General features: G+C 37.9%; 1 protein-coding gene across 5 annotated transcripts in view; it reads left to right on the top strand.

The window, feature by feature from the left end:
* The window catches only part of LRRC49 (leucine rich repeat containing 49), a 150,789-nt gene extending 131,590 nt beyond the window's left edge, over nt 1-19,199 (top strand). For all 5 annotated transcript variants that reach the window (XM_040643037.1, XM_040643038.1, XM_008708526.2 and 2 more), the window contains 2 exons: nt 8,646-8,799; nt 18,535-19,199. In XM_040643037.1, coding sequence (XP_040498971.1) covers nt 8,646-8,799; nt 18,535-18,738 — 358 coding nt within the window. In that variant the 3' untranslated portion in view covers nt 18,739-19,199. The remainder of the gene's footprint in view (nt 1-8,645; nt 8,800-18,534) is intronic.
* Nucleotides 19,200-19,436: the final 237 nt, after the last annotated feature.

Here is a 19,436-nt window from a genome sequence, read left to right as displayed (position 1 = left end):
TCATAATTATTGTAATAGATATTAATCTAATAGGTCAATATATCAAATAAACCCCCCCAAAAAAAGAATATGGAGGATTTGAATAACACAGTTAATGCAGTTTATCAAATAAATGGATTTATAATTTTATTCCCAGACTCTTATTCCCAATTCAAAACCAAATTCTATTTAGATTTAATTTATTTATTTGACAGAGAGAGAGGGAACACAAGCAGGGGGAGTGGGAGAGGAAGAAGCAGGCTCCCAGCTGAGGAGCCTGATGTGGGGCTCAATCCCAGAACATTTGGATCACGCCCTGAGCCGAAGGCAGATGCTTAACGACTGCGCCACCCAGGCGCCCTCAAAAACAAATTCTATTTAAACACCAATGAAATGTTTGCAAAAATTGGACATATATTAAACTCAAAGAAAATCTCCATGTTTCCCAAAAAGCATATGCAAACAGATCACTTTCTCTAATGATACCATAAAATTAGAAAATAATAAGCCAAAATTTTATGCGGTTGAAATTGGAAACACAAACAGGAGAAGCAGTTTCCCGGAAAACAAAATACAGGTGCCTTTAAACTTAAAAAAGATGTTTAACCTCAATCAAAGTCATAGACATGAAAATTTTAAAACAATGAGAGAACCTTGTGGGGGAAAGGCTAAAAGTTTGGTGGTATACAGCATGTTGAAACAGAATTCTTACACACGGTGGTATAAGTTGAGGCAATTCTTAACAATACCTAACAAATTTTAAATTTATGTCCCCTTCGACTTAGTAATTTCGCTTAAAGGAATCTTTTTCAGATAGTGTTTTTTACGTGAGCACAAATAATGCAGCCAGTGTTTATAATAGCAAAAATACGAAAAGTCACTCGATTTCAACTAATAAAGACCGATGACTTGCAAGTCAAAAAATAATTAGAGGTTCTGATATGAAACAGTCTGTAAGATGTCTTAGAAAATAAAAATGCAAGTTATAGGACAGTTGTATAGTGTGCTGTGATTTATGAGATATGGGGCAGACATTTCAAAGATGTCCTTGTGTAATTTTAAAATATTTGATTTTTTAAAAATGACTGTCTCTAGGAGTTGAATTGAGGACTCTAGGGTTCCAAAGTATGTAGAAGCTTACCTTTTACTGTATGCTTATAGATAACTGCTCAAATTACCTTTTTGGTTTTGTTCTGTTTTGGCTTTTGTTCTTTTTTCATTTTCATTATTATTATCATATTCCTTTTTTAAGGGATTTTAAAGAATACTTTAACTCTTTTGGGTTGAAGAATAAATTAAAACCAAAGTTATAAATAACATAAATGAATTTGGTAACAAGGACACTCTGTGTCACAGCCTGTGGGATTTTGCTAAAACTGTACTGGGAGGAAATGCTAGATCTTCTATATACATGTTAGGAAACAAGAAAGATTAGAAATTAATGAATGAGGCTTTCAACTCAAGAAGCTAGAAAAATACCAAAGTAAAGTAAAAGAAAATGGAGGCAAGAAATTCAAAAAGATAAAGCAACTTTTAAAGAAATAAGAAAGAAGAATCGTTGACTAGTAAAAGCAAGAATTGACTCTTTATGAAGACCATTTTCTAAAGAAAATCCAAGAATTCAATTATTAAACTTTTTTATAACTTATCAGAATATATAACAAGGAAACCAGACACTACATCAGCATACAAAAATAATTGGCATTTCTTCACTTAAGTAGTAAATTCTTGAAAATAGTATTAGAAAATTATCCCATTTATAGAGGCAATAAAAATGATAAAATATCAGGAAATCCACCTGACACAAAGTTAACTATGAAGCAAACAGCGAAATTAGGCGTTAAAAAAAAAGTCTAAAAAATGGAGAGATGTACATTGTTAATGAATTCTGCTTAATAAAAATGTCAATTTATTTTAATTAAATTATGTGGTTATTAACTTTCCAATCAGCAATCCCAGTATGATTTCTCAGTAAACTAAACAAGATGATTTTTGTATCTTAGGAAGACATTCATCAGTTCAAGTTTATAAAAGCATCCTACTATACTTTCTAATACTTTTGTATGATAAAAGACATCATAAAGTCCAAAGACATGAGCAGACAGGGAGAATGTATTTGCAACACATTTAACAGATTTAAGAAGTCCTACGAATTTAGTATTAAAAAGACAATCAACATGAAGGTAAAAGCAAAGGATATAAAGACTTTACAAAAAAAAAAAAAAAGGCCAAATATTGTAAGAAAAGATCCAACTCACTTGTAATCAGAGAAGTAAAAATTAAATTAAAACAATAAGATTTCATTTTTGCCAGTGAGATTGACTAAAAAATTTAAGAACGAATAATATATGCTTTACAGTACGGGCGGACGTATAACTTGATGCAGACTTGTGAAGGAAGCAGTTTAGCAATACCCATCGTATTTTTGAACCCAGAAGTTCCAGTACTAGGAATATAGCCTATTGAAATGCACATATATGGGCACAAAAAACTTATGTACAGGCTGTCATTGCTTTATTGTTTGTGTAACCCAACTTTGGAAAGTACTTAAATGCCTAACAATAGGGAAAGTCAAATAAATCATGATACTTCTAAATTATGAATGTAGTATCTATATGATACCATGTACATTACAGTTATTATAAATCTATAAGAAAAAGAAGAAAAAGGAAAAAAAAAGATTAAAGTAGATTTTCTGTTCTGATATGAAATGATCCAGAGACAGATTGTTCATTAAATAAAATAAAGTATAAGAGAGCATTTATATTATGACCCGATGTTATTTTTGAAGGCAACAAAATAAATGTACATGTATAAATATGGAGGCATAGAAAGGGAACTAAAAAGATGAACACCTGGTAGGATGTGGGTGTTAGGAGTGGTGGTTGAGTAAAGAGTGGTTTTCAAGTTTTACTGTATGTATGTTTGTACAGTTTGAAAGTTCTTATTGAGAATACATTGGACTTCTCCAATAATGGTGAGTTAGGTTGTTTTGACAATTCCTTGCACTAAAAACAACTAAAAATTTGGATAAAATAAAAATGAAAACTCCATAAAAGTACTGAAGAGCTGATAAGATATAACATAATTACTAGGCCAAGATCTATGGGAAGAACATTGAGAAGTAAGGTGAGCATGTAGACTGAGTTTAACCTGGAGGCATTTAAGGGAAACTTAAATTTTGCTTTTGTTAGCTGCAAAGAGGGAAGGCTAGAAATCAAAGCCCAGGACCCCCTCTAAAATGGTGACTATAAATTGAGATCTTCCCAAAATTAAGCTAGAATCCCTATGGCTACACCATCAAGATGGTGTCAGAAATAAACTTCCCTTTCTTCACCTGGATTTTCCAAGAAAAGTTGTCATGGTATGAGCAGAAAAGGGGTAAAATTGTCTCTAAGAAATGTAACCAAAAGCCAGTCCTCATATAGATTTGCAGCCTAAATTCATAATGCATGGATAGTTTAAAATAATATCAAAGTTTAAATGTTACTATCTCTAGATACCTGGGAAAGCAAATGCACTTCCTCTCTGGAGGGTTTACTTTCCACCTCTCTCGAAGAATTTCCATAAGTAATTTTTAAGGACAGCGACCAGGACACAATGGAAAAAAAGTAAAAATAACCAAGCACACAAGGAAATAAGCTACCATATAAAAGAACTAGCAGGAAAAAAAAATACGCTACAGAAACAGACCCACAAATACTTTGGATTTTGGCATTATTTCTTAAAGATTATAAAACGACTATGCATAGCGTATTTCATGATATAATAGACAAATTTGAAAATATCTGGAGATAACAAGAAAATTTAAAAAGTGATCCGTCAGGTCTGGAAGGAAGCCAAAAGAAGTTCTGTAAATGAAAAATGCAACAAACACAATTAAAACTTAAGAGGTTTAACAGCCAATTAGACCTAGTTGAAAAGAGAATCAGTAAATTGGGAAATAGCCAAGAGAGAATTTTTTGGGATGAAGCATAAAGAGAAAAGAACATATGGAAAAGCAGTTAAGAAATGTGGGGATAGAATGAATTAAAAGGTTTAAAATATGTTTGATTGGAATTTCAAAAAGATAATAAAGAAAGTGGGGTAGAGGTAATATGTAAAGATAATGGCAAGGAATTTTTAAACTGATGAAATACCCTAATCTATACATTAGACAAGCTCAACCAATTCCAAATGTATTCAATTAAAAGAAATCTACCCCAAGTCACCTCACAGCGAAACCACAGAGCACCAACTATAAAGGTGAAAAATTCTAAAATGGCCAGGAGAAGATTATCTTTAAAGGAGTGCACATCAGCAGTTGACGTCACAACAGCAGCAGTGGAACTCAGAAGACAGGATAATAAATGATATGTTCAATTACTGAAGGAAATTAATTGCCAACAACCTAGAATTCTATACACAGTAAAAATGTCTTTTAAGAATGAAGATAAAATAAAGACACTTTAAAACAAAATAATATAAAACAAAAGCTAAGAGATTTCCTGCCAGTATTACTGCACTAAAAGAAATTATAAAGCCTGTAATTAAGCAGAAGGAAAGTGATCCCAGATAGAAGGTCTGAGGTGCAAGAAGAGCTAAATAAAGAACAAGGAAAATACCAAATTTGTGGGATAAAGCTAAATGAGCATTGACTGTATAAAGCAACAATAATTATGTGTTATGGGTTTTAAAATATATAGAATTAACATAGACTACAACAGCGTAGTGTAGGAGGAGGTAAAGATACGGTGTTCTAGATCCTTGTATTATCTGGGAAGGAGCTATAGTAATTAAGGCTAGATGTTAGTAAGTTAAGAGTACATGTTCTAATTTCTATGGTAACCAAAGAGTAAAGAGTGTACAGTTTCTAAACTAATAAGGAGGAATGGAGGAAATGGAAAAGAAGAGAAAGAGAAAAGAAACACAGAACATGTGGGTCAAAATGAAAGAAAAGAAAATGTCAGATTTAACCTAAATGTGACTCTATCCGCAATTCCGTTCGTACCAAAAGTCAGTGGCTTAGAACAAGAGTCATTTCTCCTGAGTCTGCAGGCCAGCTGGATGGCTGTGCCTTCAGCTGGGGTCCTCACGCATCTGCAGTCCCTTGTGGGTTGGGTAGGCAGCTCTGCTGATCTAGCCTGGGCTCTCGCTTGTTTGGGGGTTGGCCAGCTATAAACTGGTCTAGGGCGGCCTTAGGTATTTGGTCAAGTTGTCTTTGGTAAAGTTTGTCTTAGGTTTTTAGGTAAAGTTGTCTTTGCTCCACCCGGTCTCTCATGCTCTAGAAATCTGCCTGGGTTTGTTTTCATGGGAGAGGCAGGATTTAAAGAGAGAGAGAGAAAACATGCAAGGACTCCTGAGGCCTGGTCTAAATACTGATACTATCATGGAGGTAGTCTGCTTAGCTGCGGAATCACATTGTAAAGGGCATGAATCTAAGGGAGCTCGTAATTATGACCATCAATGTTATCAATGATAAAATACAAAGGTACTAATTGTTCTGGTTAAGAGTCAAAGATTGTCAGATTGAGTAAAAAAATAAAGTTCAGTTATATGTTGTTTACAAGGGACACATCTGAAACATAAGTTATATAAAGTTTAAAAAGTAAAAAAGTGGGGCACCTGGGTGGCACAGCGGTTAAGCGTCTGCCTTCGGCTCAGGGCGTGATCCCGGCGTTATGGGATCGAGCCCCACATCAAGCTCCTCTGCTATGAGCCTGCTTCTTCCTCTCCCACTCCCCCTGCTTGTGTTCCCTCTCTCTCTGGCTGTCTCTATCTCTGTCGAATAAATAAATAAAATCTTTAAAAAAATAAAAATAAAAAGTAAAAAAGTGAGAAAAGGTAACAACATCAATACTAACCAAAATAAAAACAGAGTAGCCATTGAGGACTAAATACACTAAGGTTAGAAGCAACACTAAAAATAAAGAGGATCATGTGAAAATGATAAGAGGTTCAGTTCATCAGAAATAGTCAGATAAATTTGCTAATTTAATTTGTATGTACCTGTTAGCATAGCCTTAAAAATCTATAAACCAAAAATTGACATTACTACAACTCCACAATTACAGTGGGAAGTTTTAATATACTTTTGAGCTATTAATTTAAAAAGGATATAAAATACATGAACATGATTAACAAATCTGATTTAATGGACATCCAGAGAACATTACCCCCAATAACCGTAGAACACATGTTCTTTTCAAGCATGCGTGGAAATTTATAAAAATTGACCAAATACTACCCATAAGGCAATCATCCACAGATTCCAAAGAATTTACATAGCCCATGTTTTCTGTTCAAAATTCAATTAAGCTTTAACTCAGTTATTCAGTGTTAACCAGGAAATCTCCATATATCTGGAAATCAAAAAACACATTTCTGAATAACCCACAGATTAAAGACAGTTTTATAATGGAAACTACCTTGAACTGAAATATAACAAAAATACCACATTTCAAAACTTGTGGAATCAAGTTACATGATGCTAAATGAAAGCATTTTAGCCTTTGACATGCATGTATTAGGGAAGAATCAAGGCTGAAAATGAATGAGCTCAATATTTATCTAAAGGAGTTAGGAAAAGAAAATAAAGAAGTTAGAAAGAAAAAAGCAAAATAATCCTGAAGGAAGTTGAAAGAAATAATGACATTAAGAACCAAATAATAAGGGGCGGCTAGGTGGCTCAGTCAGCTGGGCATCCGACTCTTGGTTTCGGCTCAGGTCGTGGGCTCAGGTTCCCGAGATTGAGCCTCAGGTCAGACTCCACTCTGCAGGGAGTCTGCTTGAGGATTCTCTCCACCTCCATCCCACCTCTTCCCCCACTTGCGCACACACTCTCTCTCTCTCAAATAAATAAATCTTAAAAAAAAAAATAAAAACATTGGGTCCTGCTCTTCGGATTTAGAAAAAGAGATTCAAGTGTTATGTAAAGAGAAGACAGGGATAGCATTTCCTCATTATGGAAAAAATCAGATCCATGATTTCCTTTTTTAATTTTTTTAGATTTTATTTATTTGAGAAAAAGAAAGAGCAAGAACAGAGGGAGGGGCAGAGGGAGAGAGACAAGCAGACTCCCCATTGAGTGTGGAGCCCAATGCAGGGCCAGATCCCGGGACCCCGAGATCATGACCTGAGCCGAAGTCAGGTGCTCAACCAGCTGAGCCACCCAGGCATCCCCAGATCCTTAATTTCTAAGGTGGTGTGGCTTATTGAAACACACAAGGCAATGAAGACCAGATTCTGGAACGATGTGATGCCAGGGGAGGAGAGTCCTACAACTCAACAACAAATCTGTTCTAGGGGACAGATGGCATTAACAGCATTAAAAGTTTATACTCTAGAACATCTGAGTTTGAGATTCTTCAAACAGCAATAGCCTTGTTTCTTTGTATGACAATTAAAGCTGCCTGACAGTGAATAAGGGGAAAAAAAATAAAAATAAAAATAAAAACAGAATTAATGAAAAATGATCATTTGAAAAGACTAATGTGAGAGATATAAAATGTATATTTGCATTGCTTTGGTAATTGAAAAGTCTAAAGAAAATGCAGGTGAAGATCTATATGTTACTTTCTTCTTTATAAAAGTTGAGAAAATTATACTACTAAATATCTAAAACAAGGGCCTGGTTAGGTATATTGATTAACATCACAATTGAATTTTATTCATTCATTCAGTTTTAATGACATAGAAAAATGCTTACTAGATAGCACTGAGTGAAAATAAGTGTACAAAATTGGACGTTTAGTATGATCTTAACTTTTTACAAAAATTCCTAGAAAAAGCTGCAAAAAAATACGTTGAATGTGAACAATGTTATAGTTTATATAGATTTATGAGCTATAGATTTATGGGTGATTTTTATCTGTTTATACTTTTCAAAATGTGTACTCCTTGAAATTTCTAAAGTTGTTGTTTTATACTTTTAAATTGGGAAAGGAAAAAAAATTTTAAAGAACTATTCCTCTTCTCTTCCCAATCTTTAGTTCAGTTTAAAGTAAAATAGTAATAGCCCTTCACTTAGAGACACACTAAGTCTGGTGGAAACCAGAAATCAACCTTCATGGGAGGTGAGTTGCAGCACTCTGTCTAGGCTTATGGGTCTGCCAGGGACGCTCTGAGCACTGTTTATGTTCTTCATAATCAAATGAAGTTTCCGGTTTCATTATTTACCTCCTACTAGGATCTTGCCCCAGTGTGCTAACACTTTTGTTTTCGGGTTTTGTTTATTTTGGTTTTGCCTAAAGTTAAACCAGTATCCCATTCCGTTTTCTATCTCTGGGTAGTACTACTGAGCTGCATAATGGAATTATGAACTATTTGTGTGATTTGTAAGAGGTAATATATATTTTATGAAAGATAAGGACTTAGAAAGTTTGGGTTGTTTTATGCTCTTGATTATTTAAATTTTGTATTGATTTCTTTAAGGTAGAGTTTGTTCACTCTAGAAGTGGTTGAGACGTTTATGTTGATGATTGGTAGTTATGAAACGAAAGAATTTGAGTTGACTAGCTTAATAGTAGAAAGATTGGGGTATTGACCTGAGTTCAAATAAATAGCTCAAACTCATAAAACAGACATTCCAAAGAGCATATGCTTCCCTCGAAAGTCAACAAAACAATAGGCACATTTTAATAAATCTCATTGGTAACTCTCTACATCTCTTGACTGTCTTTCTACAGAAAGAAGCAATTCCGGTATCTGCTAGAAACCAAAGGAAAAAAACCTGGTCTTGTCAATGAAGAAAACAGCGATAGCAAAAGACTTGTGGGAGAAAACACAAACCGTGCTACACTAAATTATACCACGAGAGACTTTTATAACGCAAGGCTAGAGGTAAAACCACCATCGGTCTTTGGGATCTGGTGCCTGGATATCTCCCACCTGGCGTGGGACTTGGCGGTTGTACATTTCTCCCTTTAATCAGTGAAGATAACATGTTTGTGTCCTGGAAAGTTAGCCAGCCTTATGTTACATACAGCTGGAGACAGGAGGCACCATGGCCTTAGGAAGAAGTAGAGCCCATAGTTCCAATATCTTTATTTCAGCAGAAAAAAAAGTTCCAAAGAAATCTGTACCAAAAATTTAGACCAAAGTGGACGAGGGGTTCTGATCTGTCTGAATTAAGACAAAAGATACGGGCTTGCTGTGAGTACCTAGGTAGCCCACGTCGGGTTGCATCCTTGATGCTCTCGTTCGCTGCTTTCATTCTCCTACACCACTAACTTCTGCATCCTTAATCGCGTGATATCGTTTTAACCTATCCTGTTTCCACTGTAGCTACTTAGCCAGCAAAGCTGGAGCTAATTCGTTACTTCTTCGTGTTCGGAGGTTTGTTGGAGAAATGCAGTGTTAGGGTGCCACAGGAGCTACGAAGAAGGGCAGCATGCAGTGCCTGCCTTAATGGAACTCCTAAGGAAGCTGAAGAAACAAATCCTCTAAATAACAATGGACTGTGAAGATTCTGCGAGAGATTTTGAGGGGACTGAAGGGCAAAGAGCAAGACAAAGAGAGCAGAAAGCCCTCACTAAGCATCTTTAACTGATGTGCAAGACACCGTGAGTTATATTTATATAACTCACACAGGTTTTAAATATGTATCATATATATATCATATATATATCATTATATCACATATATCATATATGTATGATATATATCACATATATGACATGTCATATCATATGATATATATGATACATATATGATATATACGTGATATATGTATATGACACACACACACACACACACACATATGGCAGTGAAATGGCCAGGCAAGTGGTTTTCAGATGTTTTTTAACAGCCATGGGACTCTATTCAAACCATATTGTAGCTGAAGCCCCGTACGTCAAAACAAAGCAAAAACCGCAGAGTTGAGGGAAAGGAGGGCTTCAGAGCTTCATTTGATTGGATTGTCTATTATTTTCCTTTCTCCTCATCTTATCCCCAGTCCTGAAGCATCTCTGGAACCCATAGGGCTCTAAGGATTACAGCTTGAAAATACCTTGAAAGCTCAATGCAATCGATATTTTTATAGCATCCTCAAAGATGTTCAGATTCTGCTTTAAATTCTTCTAGTACAGAAATCACTGCTTTGTGAGGTGGCTCTTGATTCTTTATCACTGAACAATTCCACTGGTGAAAAAATTCTTACCCATGTGAAGCCGAAATCTGCCTCCTAATAACTTTTAATTCATGACCCTAGTACCACCTTATGTAGAAAAAAGAATTAGTCTCTTTCTCATGAAAACTCTTTAAATACTTGAAGTCAATACCTTGAAGTCATCCCCCACCCCCACATTCATGCGTTCACTCATTCAAAAATCATGGGTGAGGCCCCTGTCACACGCATTACTTGGGCTGCAAGAAGTCACTGTCCTTATCCTCACGGATCTCACATCCTAACGGAGGAGATACACATATACGGGGATGGTTATAAATCAGTATATCAGGAGAGTACAGGTGGGATATCTCAGCCAGGTCAAGGGAGGATTTCCAGAGAAGAAGCTTCCTGATACCAGTCTTAAATGATAAAATGTAGCTACACGCAAAGGGAAAGGGGCGATTCTGAGAGAGCACAGTTTGAATAAAAGGCACAGAAGCACAGAAGAGACAAGGAGAGAGCCAGGAGCTATGAGCAATTCACTCTTCAGAAGCACAGAGGTTGAGGTAGATGATGTTAAAAGAAGAGACTAGAAGGGTAATAAGAGGGCTGTGTGAAAGGATTGAACTTAATCTTTGGCCGGTAGGGGCTTCCTGGTATGGCCAAAGGAGGAAAATGAAAGCCAAACCGACAGGATTGCAAGTCTTTGTCTTCCTGAAGGCACTCAGTTCCATGAGCCAAAAGTTAATACTAATTTCAATAAAAGACATTTAGAAAAATATCAAAGAGCTGAATGCAAAACAAGAACACTTTCACAGAGAAATCAACCAGCTCTTGAAAGAACAGACAGACAATTCCAGTGATTTTTAAACTGTGTAAGAGTATTGCAAAGGAAGAAACCTTTTCCATTTTTTCAAAGGCAGACATCATAACATTACCTGCCAGGTTTGGCACAGAAAATGAAAAGCCAGACCAAAAACCTAAGAATATAGATGGTGCAAAAATCCTTTAAAAAAGGAGGGGGAGAATTTAAAGGAGACTGCAGCAGAACGTTAAATGAATAACATTACAGCCAAGTGTAGTTTATTCTCGGAATGCGAGAAGATTCCTATCAGTAGATCGATCTAAGGTGAAAAGTTGTGATTATTTCTTTAGACATTGAAAAGGCATTTCACACAATTCAACATCCATCCTTAATTTTTTTAAATCAGCAAATAAGATAAATAGAAATTGAATAGCAAATGTCATGCTTGATGGGGAAACTCTAGCAACATTAGCATTAATGGTTGGCAGAATTCTGAATGAGATGTCCTCCACGATTCCCACATCCTGGTATCCGTCTCTTCAGTGCCGGTAAAACATGTGACTTGCTTCTTACCAACGGAATAGAGCAAGGGTAAAGGGATTTTGTAAATATAATTAAGGTCTCTAATCAGTTGACTTGAGTTAATGGAAAGGGAGATTTTCCTGGGTAGGTCTGACCAGGTCCTTTAAAAGAGGATTCAGGCTACTGCTGGCCTTGAAGAAGTAAGCCATCATGTGAGGGGGTACATGGGCAAGAACTGCAAGAAGCTTCTAGGAGCTGACAGCAGTCCCCTGCTGGCAGCCAGCAAGAAAATGGGGCTTCAGTTCTACAACTGCAAGGAACTGAGTTCTGTTCAAACAACCACCTGGGTCTGGAAGAGGATCCAAACTTTAGAAAGGAACACAGCTTGGCTGACACCTCGACTACAGCGTTGTGACGTCCTGAGCAGAGCTCCCGGCTAAGCTGCGCCTGGACTCCTGGTGCATGGAACCTGTGAGATGATAGATACGTGTCATCTTAAGCCACCAAGCTTGAGATAATGTGCTGCACAGCGACAGAGCCCTAATGCATCACTGAAGTCAGCTCGCGACAAGGATGTCCAGTATTGCATTGTCATTTATCAATACAGACAATGCAAAAGGGCAAGAGAGAGAGATTAGTGGTAATTTGAAAGGAAAGGGGTGAACTTACACTTGCAGATAATAGTATCAAATCTCTGGGATTCCCAAGATAATTAAACTATAAAAGCTCTAAGAAAATTCAGTAATGGAGCAGAAATCAACAGCTTCCCTGTAAGTAAATAACCACCAGAGAGAAAAGACCCAGCTCACAGCAGCAACACAAAAAGATAAACTACCTAGTAATAACTAATAAATATGCATGATTTCTGTGAAATAAGCTGTAAAACATTAATGAAGCACACCACAGATTTATACAAATGGAAATACCCACCATGTTTTGGATAAGAAGGATCTAAAGGAAAATGTCAGTTTCCCTTAAGTTAATTTAAAATTTTAATATGATCTTGGGGCGCCTGGGTGGCTCAGTTGGTTAAGCATCTACCTTTGGCTTGGGTCATGATCCCAGGGTCCTGGGATTGAGCCCCGAGTTGGGCTCTCTGCTGGGCGGGGAGCCTGCTTCTCCTCTCCCTCGGCCTGCTGCTCCCCCTGCTTGTGCTCTCTTTCTCTCTCTCTCTCTGTCAAATGAATAAATAAATAAATCTTTAAAAAAATAAAAATTTAATATGATCTTAATAAAAAGGCCAAAAATTTTTGTTGAGGGTTTTTTGAGACAAGTTGATTCTATGGTACATGTGGGAAAATAAGCATAAAAACTCTTTTGAAAAAGAACAATATTGAGAATACTAGCACTAGGTATTAAGGTATATTATAAAGTCATAGCAATTCAAAGAGGATGGCCATAAAGAGATAGTCTAATGGATAGAATGGAAAATTCAAGTGTATATCCAAATACAAAAGAGAATTTATTATCTGATAAAGAATAATCCAAGTCATGTGGACTGTCCAATAAATGATTTAGGAATAATTAGGGAACTGAGGGAAAAAAAGCTAGATTCAGACATTATATCAGCATAAATTCCAAATGGGTCAGAGCTTTTAAAGTTTATAATAAAAGTATAAAGGTTTTTCAAGAAATCCTGGAAAATATGTGTGTGGCGTTGGCATGAAGAAGACCTTCAGTTGGGTAGAATAAGCAAAGACAAAAAAGAAACGAAAAGATGGTTTGCAACTAATCTTCGTAAATGATAAAGAACTTTTATAAATCAGTAAGAAAAGGGGCTGACGACCCAATATAGGCTATGTTACCTATTTAAAAATAAATTTAAAGTAATATACCATGTAGTGTAACAAAAAATACTATAGGAATGAGCAATAAAATATGTATAAGTTCTATGGAGAAAATTATGAAATTTTATTGCAAAACATGGAAGAAGAACTAAATAGATAGTTCATGTTCAAGGACAGGAATGTTCTACATGGGAAAGATTCTTCCTAAATCCATCCATAAATATAAGGCAGTTCTAATCAAAATTTGTAGAATGTCACCAGCTGATCCAAAAGTTATCTGATAGAGCAAAGAACCTAAAATACACAGGACTAGAAGTGGGGAGAACTTGCCTCAGCAGATGTCAGGTCGATTGTAAAGCTGTAGTGACTAAGGCAGTGCAGGAATAGACAAACAGACCCGAGAACAAAGCAGAGAGCTGGAGCCCTCCCACGTATATGACATACAGATACCCCACGTATATGGGGATGTAGATAAGAGGTATTGCAGATTAGTACAGACAATTTAATAAATGGTACTGAGGAAATTGAAGATCAAATCAGAAATACATATTGAGCCCTTACTCCACACCAAACAACAAAAATTAACTCCAGGTCAATGGAAACCCAAGTATGAAAAGCGAAACTTTAAAGTTTTCATTGAAAAAGTAGGTGAAAATCTTTATGACCTTGATTGAAGAGACCGTGATTTTCTAACACCTGCAGGTTACAAACAGCAGAAAAAGATGTCATAAATTTGACAATCAAGATCATTGATTGTTTGTATTTGAAACAGGAGTAGTTTCAGTGGAGTCATATAAGCAGCATCTCAAAATGGTTTGAGCAGTAAACAAGCAATCAGAAAGTTAGGACAGAGAATGTCGACTCTTGTTTTGAGAAATGTCGAAGGGATTTTGGAAAGAACACTTGGCTGCTAGGAGACCTGGATCTGAGCCCCTGATTCTGCCACTTAATACCTGAAAGACCTGTCCTAGTCCCTTAATCACTCTCTTGACTTACAGTCTAGCATTCCTTCGCCCAGACCACGCTCCTCACCTCTTGAAAAATATTTATTTATTTTTAAGATTTTATTTATTCATTTGAGAGAGAGAGAGACAGCCAGCAAGAGAGGGAACACAAGCAGGGGGAGTGGGAGAGGAAGAAGCAGGCTCATAGCAGAGGAGCCCAAGGTGGGGCTCGATCCCAGAACGCCGGGATCACACCCTGAGCCGAAGGCAGATGCTTAACCGCTGTGCCACCCAGGTGCCCCTTGAAAAATATTTTGATCACTGCAGCATAGAGCGCTCAGTCTCTCTCTCCGGTGTATCCTGAGTTGTTGAGGGAATTAATTATAGTGAGTTCCTCACAAATCAGGCTAAGCAGACCCTTCCGTTATACATACGACATGTATAATTATACATATGACATGTGTGATTCTGTTGCTTGGTAACTGCCCATCCATGCTCCTGACTCATTTCAAAAAAGATCTAAGGCAGAAGTCGAGTCCTCGAGCTGAAAGGGACTAATGATTCCAGTCCTGTTCTTAGACAGATGAGGAAAACTGGAGGCTCAGAGGAACTCCTCAGGATCGCACGGCCAGTTACTGACCGAGCTGCCTCTAGAACTCAGACCTCCTGATTGTTGACCTTGGACTCTTTCAGGGCGTATCATGCCACTTTCTGAAGTCTTCCTGACCACAAAGTGCTGTCTCTTTCTGAACACTGATTAGATTTGCTGTCTAAACATCTCGTTCAGCACTTAGTTACTGTTAGTATTTTTTTAGTTAGCTTTTCGTATGTGTAGGCCATCTCTCCAACTAGACTGCGGGTCCTTCAGAGACTAGAGTTTCCTCTGGGAAAGTATTAGTAGTGATGTGTAATCCTGAGCGAGTCTCTCCACTTCTGTTGACCTTAGTTTCCCATTTATGAGATGGAGATACAGATTGTACCCCAGTACAAGTACCATTATAGCCAAAATCGCTCCACAACAAATCCCACCTTTGACCTACTTTTTCCCCCAAACCATCTTCATGACAACAAAGTTTTAGTTTGATGAAATAAATAATATTGTACAGAGTTCATCTCATCAGGATTGAACTTGTACAATACTTGCTTTATGAACCCCACAGGGATATTGTGGGATAGGAAAAAAAGAAGTGTATGAAAGCATTTGAGAATGGAAAAAGCATTATTCAACGAGCAATAACTCCTTGACGGGTCAGGGCAAGAGAGGTATCTCTAACGTGCTTTTCACAGGATCGTTCTGGACAGGCAGAGTGAGTCGTCCTGGCAGATACCCGAGGAGTTGAGAGTATACTTCACGGAGATGGGAGTAATTGGCGTGGAGGAGAGAAGAAATGATGAAGTAAAACTGCTTTCCAACTGTTCTGAATTAAGGGTTATTATGGCAGATGCAATTCTGTAGCAACATGTTTATAAAGAAGTAATGGAAGGAGCTATAGCAAGAACTTTTAAAGCACCAAAAATTGCACTATGCCACTTACAAAGAGTTTAATTTATATTATGTATAAATTATTTAACAAAATACATCATTTAAAAATTCTTTACGTTTTTGTTATTCCTTAAGTACTATAAAAATTTTCCAGTCTTACTGCCAGGACTTTCTTTTTTAAAAAGCTCAAAATTGTGGGGTGCCTGTGGCTCAATCAGGTAAGTGTCAGACTCTTGATTTCAGCTCAGGTCATGATCGTGGGGTTGTAGGATGGAGTCCAGCATTGGGCTCGCGCTGGAAGTGAAGCCTGCTTAACATTCTCTCTCTCTCTTCCCCTCCCCCCTCTCTAAACTAACTAAATAAATAACTCAAAATTGTGTTTTAAGAAACTCAGCAATGTGTAAAAGAGGCATTCACTAAATATGCTGTGTGCCTTCTGTTTGTGTAAATGTCTTGCACATTGTAAAATATTGCTCGTTTCAGCTCTTGATCGATCTCTGGTGATTCACACTTGTCTCTCTCCCTGGTAGTCCCTGTGTAGCCCAGATTTACTGAGTGTTAAAAGGGAACGGCTCAATGCTGTTCTCATCAACAAGCTAACTTAGTGCAGGTGACTAAGTCCCAGACCATATTTCAGAGTTAAAGAAACTGAGGTTCATCGGAGAAGTAGCCAGCTGGAACCATTTGTTATTTATCGCCCATCACAATCTGTACATATTTTTATGCGAGGTCAACTCATGACCAGTTGTTTTTAGCGCATGAACTAAATCAGGTCGGCGTGTTGACCCCTGAATGGTGAGTGATTATTTAGAGAAATTTTATATGTCATAAGAAAATTTCCAAAATATGCCTGTGTTAGTGACAATTGGGACTCATCATTAACTTACGTTAATTAATCAAGAATCCAAAACATGTTTTGTTGTTTTAAAAATTGTAAAAATTTGGAAAAGGAAGAGAAATAGAAAAAAGGAGGAAAAAACTCTCATGGTCTCAACAACCCAAAGACAATATTAATGATACTTCAATATGGGGCGCCTGGGTGGCTCAGTCGTTAAGTGTCTGCCTTCGGCTCAGGTCATGATCCCAGGGTCCTGGGATCGAGCCCCGCATCGGGCTCCCTGCTCCACTGGGAGCCTGCTTCTTCCTCTCCCACTCCCACTGCTTGTGTTCCCTCTCTTGCTGGCTGCCTCTCTCTCTGTGTCAAATAAATAAATAAAATCTTTTAAAAAAATGATACTTCAATATATTTTCTTCCACTCATTTTCTTTATACTTTTTCTAACTTTTTATGAAAATTTCAAACATAAAGTTGAAAGAATTTTACAGCGAATGCCCATACACCCAAACCTAGATTCTGCTGTTAACATTGTGCTGTTGTGTCCTTGCCTTGTCCCATGTCTATACATTGACCTATCCTCTATTCATCATCAATCCACCTTCTATTTTTTAATTCACTTCAAAGCAATTGCAGACATTAGCATGCTTCCTAAGAAATTCAGCATACGTATCATTAATCAGAGTTCAATATTTGATATAGTTTCTTCTTTTGGGGTAAAACGTATATAAAATGATATACAACTCTTAGGTGTACAATTGCTAAGTTTTGACTTTTACATCTATGTGTATAACCCAACCTCTATCAAAATTTTATTTTGTATTTTTGTTTTTCCATTGTGATGTATTTTTCTTGTTATTACAAGTCTTTATAAGTATAATTTTAATGACAATATCTGTTGATATTTTAAATTTAACTCTTTAATTCATCTTGAAATTATTTTGGTATTTTGATTTGAGTTGGAGGTTTGAATAGATTCTTTTCCAAGAAGTTAAACCTATTGTCTCATTGACGTTTATTATCTCTTTCCTCTTTCACTGATGTGAATTTTTCCTATAATTCTGATGGTCTGATCTATTCCATTAATTTTTCCATATCTGTTATGGCACTCTCCATCATCATGCCTCGATACTCCTCACAAGTATGAAGAGCCAAAATAAATGTTGAATTCTTTTTTTTTTTTAAAGATTTTATTTATTTATTTGACAGAGATAGAGACAGCCAGCGAGAGAGGGAACACAAGCAGAGGGAGTGGGAGAGGAAGAAGCAAGCTCCTAGCGGAGGAGCCTGATGTGGGGCTCGATCCCACAACGCCGGGATCACGCCCTGAGCCGAAGGCAGACGCTTAACCACTGTGCCACCCAGGCGCCCCTAAATGTTGAATTCTTATATTGAACATACGGCTTTGTGTCAGCCGCTAGGGTGAAATTGGGGTCCAGGGCCTGAATAGCTTTAGGCCCAAAACTTCCGCTGTACTCTTTTGGACCCAGATTTTTCATTTGCAAACTTCCAAACCCAGAATTTGAGTGGGAGCACTGTTTCTCTCAAGGCCAAGTTCTGGGTCCCAGGCTCATGTATGTTTCCTCTTTCTTCTTTGTACACTTTTCCCCAACTTGGTCCAAATGGTCTAGCTAATGAATCAGTGTAGTGCCGCCACACAGTCTCCTAACATACGGGTTGAATTCAGAGTATGGTATTTCCAGGATGTGTCTGGCTATTAACTGACCCGATACCAATTAAGATTGTCGGTGTCGGTGCCCTGATACGCTTACCACTAGCAGCCGTGAATCTGCATTCCTCCGTCTTGCGTGAGCTAAACTCCCTTAACTGAGAAAGGAGTGACAATCCAGGTGCTCCCAGTAAAGAGACGTCCTCTAGCAGAGCTAACAGGCAGGAGTGGCCTGGGAAGTAGAGAGCTCCTCGCCACTGTCTTTACTCAAGCAGAGCTCTGTGTCCAGAGTGTCTAGGAAACTACCCCTGCTCTGGAGGACGGGGCTCAGGGCAGGTGCTCTCATGTTACTCTCCTTCAGCTGGTGGTGCGGTTGGCTCTTGGATTAATTACGATTCAATGCAAACTTTCCTTTTTTTAACAGGAAATAAAGGAAAAAAAGAAATTCTGCAAGATGTATATGGAGGACCTCGTGAAGGAAGCCACAGAAATCAACATGAAAAACGAGGCTCTGCAGAAACTTTGGCCGCAGATGTTCATCGAGCTTGTTAGGGACGCCGTCATAGAAATCCGCAATAAAAGTTCCTACATGAAGCTCTGCCTACAGCAGATTACTGACCAAAAATAGAAATGACTTTTAGTTCCAGTTGACTTTAGCAGTTTTGTGTTTTTGAAGGTTGAAAACAAGTAGGTTAACCCCGTTGAAGCCACACTATCCTACAAACTAGAGAGCTAGCATCAAAGCACTCTACAGCCTGCCGTTCCCGCAGGGAGAGGTGGGGAAGAAGGAAGGAGGGCAGGGAGAAGGGAGGGTCAGCTTCCTGCGTAAGCTGCCCAAGCAGCGTCTGGGAGCTAAGCGGTCTTGAGAGCCAGCGGGGCCCCCGCCGGCACCGCGCCCCGGCTCCGCTTCGCCCGCCCCTGCTCTGGCCCAAAGCAGCGAGTGCTTGCTCAGGGGTCAGCAGGAGTTGCTCCCACCTACTTGCGGCTGATAATTCCCAGTTACTTGCCTTTTTATTTTATGTCATGATTTCAAAGCCAAAAATACGTTCTTTTTTATGAGTGAAGAATAAACTTACTAATAAATTAGTAAAAAAAGAAAAATGTGTTTGCCTCCTTCGTCCAGTCAGAAGTGGCCTATGACTGGATGTTCCTCTCGAGCTGAGCGGGAGCCCTTCTCTTCCCTTAAGTAGGAAGAGGCCCCATCCTTCCAGGGGTGCGTCCTCAGGGCACCACAGGGCGTCGTGGGGTCACCGCGGATAGAAAATACGAACGTGAGTACAGCGGGCGCAGGAAGAGAATGCTGGGTCTGAAGGGCCCCCAAATTGA

The sequence above is a fragment of the Ursus maritimus genome, unplaced genomic scaffold, assembly GCF_017311325.1.
Source record: "Ursus maritimus isolate PB19 unplaced genomic scaffold, ASM1731132v1 scaffold_27, whole genome shotgun sequence".
Classification (NCBI taxonomy): Eukaryota; Metazoa; Chordata; class Mammalia; order Carnivora; family Ursidae; genus Ursus; species Ursus maritimus.
The sequence above is the reverse complement of the archived record's forward strand: the minus strand, read 5'-3'. Positions and strand labels throughout refer to the sequence as shown.